This window comes from Mus pahari, chromosome 9, assembly GCF_900095145.1.
Source record: "Mus pahari chromosome 9, PAHARI_EIJ_v1.1, whole genome shotgun sequence".
NCBI classification, from domain to species: Eukaryota; Metazoa; Chordata; class Mammalia; order Rodentia; family Muridae; genus Mus; species Mus pahari.
In genome coordinates this window covers 47490785-47499332 of record NC_034598.1, presented here as the reverse complement: position 1 = coordinate 47499332, position 8548 = coordinate 47490785, and the positions used below count along the sequence as shown (strand labels likewise).

Genomic DNA, 8548 nt, shown 5'->3' with positions numbered 1-8548 from the left:
ATATGTACAGTACCCCACCTACATTATTAAATTATATTCATCTCTCCTTATTTCTAAACATCTGTTTAAAGTTGAGCATGAATAACACTCTTTACTAAATATTGACTTGTGTGGTGTTTTGAATATACTTGGTCCAAGGAGTGGCACTATTAGAAGGTATGGCCTTATGGAGGAAGTGTGTCATTCTGAGGTGGGCTCTGAGAAAGTTTCCTCCTAGTTGCTTGAAGATGCCAGTCCTCTCCGGGCTACAGTTGGATAAATATGTAGAACTCTCAGCTTCTTCTCCAGCACCATGTCTTCCTGGACACTGACATACTTCTCATTGTAATGATTATGGACTGAACCTCCAAACCTATAAGCCAGCCCCAATTAAATGTTGTCATTTATGAGTTGCCTTGGTCATGGTATCTCTTCACAGCAGTGGGAACCCTAAGATAAGTAGAAAAGGAAAAAACATATAGGACTAGAAGAATATTTTGTTTAATAAAATTGTATAAACTTGATGCAGCTAGAAAATTTATAAATGTATGTAAAGTATAAAGAAAACTTCTTTTCAGCCAGGCAGTGGTGGCACATGCCTTTAATCCCAGCACTTGGGAGGCAGAGACAGGCGGATTTCTGAGTTCAAGGCCAGCCTTGTCTACAGAGTGAGTTCCAGGACAGCCAAGGCTATACAGAGAAACCCTGTCTTGAAAAAAAAAAACAAAAAACAAACAAACAAACAAAACAAAACAAAAAAACAACAAAAAAGAAAACTTCTTTTCTAACTGGGTAAATGGGACTTGTTTCTGAGTAAATACATAAAAGTGTCTTGTCAAATACAATATTATGTAAAATTTCATTTTAAGATTTGAGAGAAATTGAAGCCTAATTGCAAATATAATAACCATGACATTACTATGTATATTACTATATACTATTGGTATTGTTGCATCTTATTATTAGCTTTAAAAATATAAGTAATTTTTAAAGCATTATGCTTTTACTTTTAAAGTACAAAGCACTAGGTTTCTTTAGAACATTTTCTTCCTGTTTGCACTTTTGATTCGACCCACCCAGGGTCCCCCACTGTAGCTTCTTTCTCCATTTGTTCCTTTCCACTTTCATGTTACATGTATTTTTACTATTCTATGTCCATATTCTATTCATTTAAAGCCTTCCCCTTCTCTCTTATTATGATTCTATTTCTAGTTTCCTGGCTCATAGCTGTGTATATATACATACATAAATAGAACATAAAATCTAGGATTCACTTAGGGAGAAAAATAACATTTTTGTCTTTCTGAGTTTTCTTGTTTGACATAAGAATTCCACGATTCTTTTATTTACTATAAATTTCATTAATTTTTTTCATGGTTAAGTGAAAATCCATTGAGTACATAAGATATGCATTCATGTGTTGATGGAGAGTAAGTTGTTTCAATTCCCTTGACTGTAAATTTTGAAAAAGAAAAGATGTAAAAGAAATGGATATATCCCTTTTCTGCTTACACTCCCCTCTCCCATCCAGGTCCCTCCATCCCATGATTGCTTTCTTCTCCCTCTCAAGTGGTATTGAGGCATCCCCACTTGGGCCCTTCTGCTTGTTAACCTTCTTGAGTTCTGTGAATTGTATCTTGAGTATTCTATACTTTATTTTTTTGGCTAATAACCAGTTATTAGTGAGTACATACAATGCATGTCCTTTTGGGTCTGAGTTACTTCACTCAGGATGATATTTTCTAGTTCCATCCATTTGCCTGCAAAACTCATGATGTCCTTATTCTTAATAGCTGAATAGTATTTCATTGTGTAAATGAACCACATTTTCTGTATCCATTCTTTCATTGTGGGACTTCTGGGTTGTTTCCAACTTCTGGCTATCACAGATTAGGCTACTATGAAGAAAATGGAGTATGTGCCCCTGTGGTATAGCGGGGCATTTTTTGGATATATGCTCAAGAGTAACCCCAGTAGTTGAATTAGGGAAAGGCTGAAAGAAGCTGAGGCAGAGGGCAACCCCATAGGAAGACCAGCAGTCTCAACTAATCCAGACCCCTAAGATCTCACATACACTGAGCCATCAAGCAAGCAGCATACATGAGCTGGTACAAGGCCCCTGATGGATATACAGTACTACCTGGTCTGGACTCAGTGAGAGAAGATGTACATAATCCTTGAGAGACTTCAGGCACCAGGGAATGGGAAGGCCTGGCAGGAGTGTGTGTTGGCATGTGGGGACATCCTCTTGGAGACGGGGGGGGGAGGGGGAGAGGAAGGAAGAATGGGATGAGGAACTGTGGAAGGGAGTACAGGGAGGGGGTTAACCACTGGACTGTAAAAAAATAAAACTAATAAAAATGGATGTATCTCTGTGGTGGCATTTAAAGTCTTTTGGGTATAGGTCTAATAATGGTATATTTTGGTCATGTGGTAATTCTATTTTTAGTTTTTTGAGAGCACCCCCATACTGATATCCATAGTGAATGCAACACATTTTATTTTCACCAGTTTCAAAAGTATTGTTGACTTGTAAAGATACTGAATAGTTTTCATTAGTTGTTCATTTTCCCTGTGCTCTAAAAATGTACAGATGAATGATGTATGTATGCTAGCCTTAACAAAGGAAAGACTGTAGAATAGTTCAGTCCTGTACTTCAGCAATCTCAAAGGAACTGGATACAAATTATCCTCAAGTGTAAAGTCGTCCATGTGTTATTAGGAAAATTAAGTTTGGCTGAAAGGAAAGCAGATTGGTTGCAGCTTTCATCTCCCTATGATACTGCTGAGCTTTGTAGACAGGTGCATCACATCTGAAGTTCTCTGCTTCCTTCCTTCCCTTCTCAAGCTGGCCTCTCAGGGATTCATAGTGACCACAGAAGGTAAAACTATCACATCCCTATGTGATACTCAATCCTTACCTCTTACAGAGAACTTTATAGTGTCTCACCACCCAATATTCTCTAGAAATTAGAGAATTATTATTTAAAATAATTGGTTTTTCAGGCCAGTTCCTAGATATATCTGTACATATATAAAAGATATTATAGATATATTTTTACTTTTGACACTGCTATACATCATTCACATACTAAAGCATGTCCTTCATCTTTGTGAGATCATCAAACTCTCTTGAATTGCAATTATTCTTTGTTAGGGGTGGGACTTTGTGTCCACTTTATCCTCTGTCTGCTAGGATTTTGTTTGTGTTGAATATTTGTTTGTGTGTGCTGTCACAGGCTCTGTGAAGTCACATTTGTAGTCCTGTTGTGTCTGAGTGATACTGTTTCCTTGTAGTCATCAAAGACCTATGGCTCTTATAATGTTTAAGCTTCTTTTTCCTCATAACTTCATGAGACTTGATGAAAGGAGTTTAAGAAAAATGTTCCATTTAGGGCTGAGTAGTCCAAAGTCTATCACTCTCTGCACATTGCCTAGTTGTGAGTCTTCTGTCAGTTTTCATATACTGCAAGAGGAAGCTTCTCCGACAATGAAAGATTGATGCTCCATCTATGGGCATAGCAATTCGTCATTAGGAGTCCTGCTAAAGAGAAATTCAGTTTTCTCCAATGGAGTGTCTCTGGGTCTATTGAACACACTATAGAGCTGTAGGGTAACCACATGCCCAGGAATAGTGGGCTATAACAAAATGGACTCCATGTTTTTTGTTTTGTTTCATTTGTTTGGTGTTAGTCTCGTGTTTTGTTGTTGATATTTTCTACCCTTTTGTATTTAGTGGGTTTGTTGTTTACTGGATTTTTTGCGGGGAGTAGAAAGAGAGAATATCGAGTTGAATGGGCATAGAAGTGAGAAGAATTTAGGAGAAGTGTAGGTAGGTAAAAGAATATGATTAGGGTTTATTGTATGAAAATTAGAAAAATATTTTTAAAAATTTTGAAATTTAAAAATATTATAAGTATAATATTTTATATTTTAAGTAAATAGGTCTTTAAGACTATAAATTTTGATTGGTGTTATCAAATTTAACATTCTGAGCTCTTGGGCTAATATCCACTTATCAGTGAGTGCGTTCTATGCATGCTCTTTTGTGACTGGGTTACCTCACTCAGGATGATACTTTCTTGGTCCATTTCTTAAACCACAATAACAGACTGCCTTTTGATTTTCAATTTTTCATGATATATTAATGATATATATATATATGACAAATAACAATATATCTGATATATATATATATATATATATATATATATATATATATAACAATGTTGATTGCCAAAAAAACAAGTGATACAGGAGAAATGTCTGTTATTTGAATAAAATTTTTTACTGTTAACATTACTCAGGAGGCAGAGGCATATAGATCTTTATGAGTTCTAGGCCCTCATGAACTCCAGAGTTCCTGGACAATCAGAACTACACAGAGACTCTAAAAATAAGAAAACCCACAAAAATTTCCTGTCACTTTCCCATTCCTGCTATTAAAAATCAATGATGTCACACATTGATGTCATACAAATTGAGAACTTGCATTATAGCAGACTAGTTTGCTACATACTAGGAGAGAACTAGGCACATAGTAGTCATGTTGCTTACTTTTTATAGCAAGGAGAACATGTTATATTTGCATTAATGTTTTTCTTATGGCTTCATTTTTTGTTCTCTGACAAACTGGATATTAAATGTATAAGGATTTTTGCTTTAATTTTGTATTGCATTTACTGTATGCATGTGCCATGACTTGTTTCTTGAAGATAGAGAACAACTTTCAGGAGTCAGTTAACTCCTTCTTCTATGTGGGTACAAGAGATTGAATTTAGGTCCTCAGGCTTAACAGCAAATTATCTACACAGCTAAGTTATCTACACAACCCTAAATAAAGTTACTATAGAAAAAATGCTCATAGATAATTACAGCAACAAGCAAAAAAAACTTATGTGACAATGTCAATGTGTTGTAGCATTACATTACAAAGCCCTAGAAGATAATCTTTTATGTAACCAAGAAGGTATAAGTCCTTCTGTTCTCTAAGCACAAGCAAGTGTTTCATGGGATTATGTTTAAGAGGATTTATACTATGAATGAAAAGTATAATAACTATTACTGTGTAAAATAGTTACCATGTATCAATTCCATTGAACAAATTCTTGTAAATTAGCATTTGACATCAGATTCAACACAATACCTAATCATGCACACTTTAACTCTAAAACCATCCAATATTAGAAAACAGAAAAGTCTCTGACTATTCAAAATATAAGTGAAGTTGTCAGATTTTATTGCAACAATATAATTCAAATAGCATCATAAATATAGAAATTGTAGGTATATAGAGAGACTTTATGTAAACTCATAAATGAGAGATTTAGAAATGTTTATCTGTACATACATGTTTTCCTTTCAAGACAGTCTGTATTTGAAATTTCTCCTTTAAGAAAAATGAACAAAAAAATGAAAAAATGAACAAATAATTGCAATGATTCTAACATGGAGAGAGAGAGAGAGAGAGAGAGAGAGAGAGAGAGAGAGAGAGAGAGAGAGAGATTGAATCATTTCAATGGAGATAGAAATACATATATTTTTNACAAAAAAATGAAAAAATGAACAAATAATTGCAAAGAGACAAACATAGAGAGAGAGAGAGAGAGAGAGAGAGAGAGAGAGAGAGAGAGAGAGAGAGAGCCATTGCATCATTTCAATGGAGATAGAAATACATATATTTTTAATACATTGTATTAAAATATTTTTTTAATTTGCAAATTGCAGCTGTCGTGAGTTCACTATTATAACAGCCATGTCCTATCCAGAATATAGAACTCCACTGCACTCTTCCTTATCCCACAGTTCATCTCCTCTTTTCTACAATGTTCACTGGGTGTCAGTGGAGCATGACAGCTGTCCTGTATGGGACCAAATATTCAGCAGTCACTTATTTTCAGCACTTTGACCCATCCACAACTGATGGAAGGGTTTTATTAAACCAAAGATGAGAGCTGCATTTATCTGTGGGTATGAACATAAATATTTAGAAAGCAGTTCTCATGCCAATTTGGAAAAAACAAATGAACAGCCCCCTAAAAAGTCATTGATAGTATATTCATTAAGAGGAATGGAGAGCTCTCTGTCCATAGACTTTTGACAAATTCTACAGAGGCAGGCATGTATCCTCTCCAATAGAGCAGATCTCAAAACCAATATGGAAGCAACTTGGTATCCTTAGAACATTCATGATATTATTGACCTGGTGGGCATATACATTCAGGAAGTTCAGTGGTGTGTCACAAAGGGTCTACATATGAATGTGGCCAGATATTACCATTCCTCCTAAGCAGCTTGCATAGAACTTCCTAGCACTATCAATACTAGCTAATATGATGGAATCTTCCAGGCTAGTTCAACCTTGAATATTCTGTATTTTTGTATCTAGACTATGTAGTGTCTTCAGTAGTAGGATATTACCTTCTAGTTTTGGAGTGAAACCAAGAATTATGAAAATAGTCTATGTTGTTTTGATAGTTTCTGGGGTGTGCTTCATAGGGAGGTGTCTCACATCTGGCACTAGTGTTTTAATTTGTTGAACACCCATTTAAAGTACTTCTATTTAGTCTCCTTTAAAAATACATTATTTTAGATATTTTATAGAGCTGTAGGTTACTAAATGTGTTCATCATATATACATGGTTGATTTGACTCCCCTCCCAGCCCTTATCCTCATACACCTCCTCCTTTAACTCTTTATTCCAGGCAGCTTTCATATTACTAAATTGAGTTCTTTGTTTTGTTTTCAATCATAGATTTTGTTAAAAGATAAAAGCATCAGTATGAGAAACCACACTGTGATCACAGAATTTGTGCTGTTGGGTATATCAGACACACCAGAACTTCAACTTGTACTTTTCATCATTTTATTAATAACTTACATATTAAGTGTCACTGGAAACCTAACCATCATCATCCTCACCTTGCTAGACTCTCGTTTAAAGACTCCTATGTATTTCTTTCTTCAGAATTTCTCCTTCTTAGAAATTACATTCACCAGTGTTTCAATCCCCAGATTTTTGGGGTCAATAATTACTAAAGTCAAGACAATCTCCTATAACAACTGTTTGGCTCAGTTATATTTCTTCATCTCCATGGGAGTGTCTGAGTTTTTTCTTCTAACTGTTATGTCTTATGATCGCTATGTTGCCATCTGCAAACCACTGCACTACACCCTCATCATGAATCAGAAAGTCTGCACCCTTCTTGTCCTTACCTCATGGCTGGCAGGATTCCTGACCATCTTTCCACCATTAATGTTGGTCCTCAAGTTGGACTTCTGTGCTTCTAATGTCATTGATCACTTCTCCTGTGACTACTTCCCCATTCTACAGCTCTCCTTCTCAGATACAAGGAGTTTAGAGATGATTGGATTTTACTTTGCATTTGTCATTCTGCTGTTCACACTGGCTCTAGTGATCTTGTCATACATCTGCATCATCAGCACCATTCTGAAGTTCCCATCTGCTAGTCAGAGGAAAAAGGCTTTCTCCACCTGTTCCTCTCACATGATTGTCATCTCTATGTCCTATGGAAGTTGCATTTTTATCTATGTGAAACCTTCTGCAAATGAAAGGGCATCACTGACCAAAGCAGTAGCTGTTCTCAATACTTCAATTGCCCCTATGTTGAACCCTTTTATTTATACATTAAGGAACCAGCAAGTAAAACAAGCTTTCAAAGACTTAATTTATAAAGTACTGTTGTATAGAAGCAAATAGAAAGGATGTGTCAATGTGAAGAAATGCCATTGTAAAGATTTAATAAAGATAATTTGTAATTTTTATTATTTCAGGTAAATTGAACATATAAAGGGCAGTGCAAATCTATCAGTTTCCTACTCAATTCATTATTCAAATCTCAACTTTAACCAACATAAATAAGATAAATTGAAACTATGTTTTGAAATGCAATATGCTCAAAGGGAACATAAATGTTTTGTGTATTAATGTATGTATATATATTATATTGACAAAAGCAAACCATCTCCATATTTCTCTTTAAATACATGATAGGCTATGTAGTTCTGTTTTGAAAAAAGCGTTCTTTATTCATAGGTAATCTGATGTTATTTATCAACTGCTAGCCATATGAATTAATGAAAAGCATAAAATTTCTCTGAACCTTTACTTTTTATTTAAAAATAAGAATGAATATTTCACATTTATAAGATTAAATGAGATCAAATATGCAAACTTTAATTGAAGAACTAGATAATGTCTATAATAAATCACAACTCTTATGAATATATTGTCAAATCCTGGGAATTAATTCCAATTTACAGAACAGGGAATCACATAAATGATTTTGAAGAGCAGTAAAGAAACTTGAAAAATAAGTCTTCTGAAAATTCAGTGGGTTCTCTGATGAGTCTTTGATTTATTAAGGTGAGCAGAAATGCTTTGTTAGAACTGAGGACACTTCAATGTATGAGCACTGATTGAAAGGTATTTTTAGCCGGGCGGTGGTGGGGCACACCTTTAATCCCAGCACTTGGGAGGCAGAGGCAGGTGGATTTCTGAGTTCGAGGCCAGCCTGGTCTACCAAGTGAGTTCCAGGACAGCCAGTG

The 8548-nt window shown here is 35.2% G+C and overlaps 1 protein-coding gene across 1 annotated transcript; it reads left to right on the top strand.

The window, feature by feature from the left end:
- Positions 1-6761: 6761 nt before the first annotated feature.
- LOC110326802 (olfactory receptor 6C3-like) lies at positions 6762-7700 on the top strand. The gene has a single exon (XM_021205394.1). The coding sequence runs from the start codon at positions 6762-6764 to the stop codon at positions 7698-7700; it is 939 nt and encodes a 312-aa protein (XP_021061053.1).
- The last annotated feature ends 848 nt before the right edge of the window (positions 7701-8548 follow it).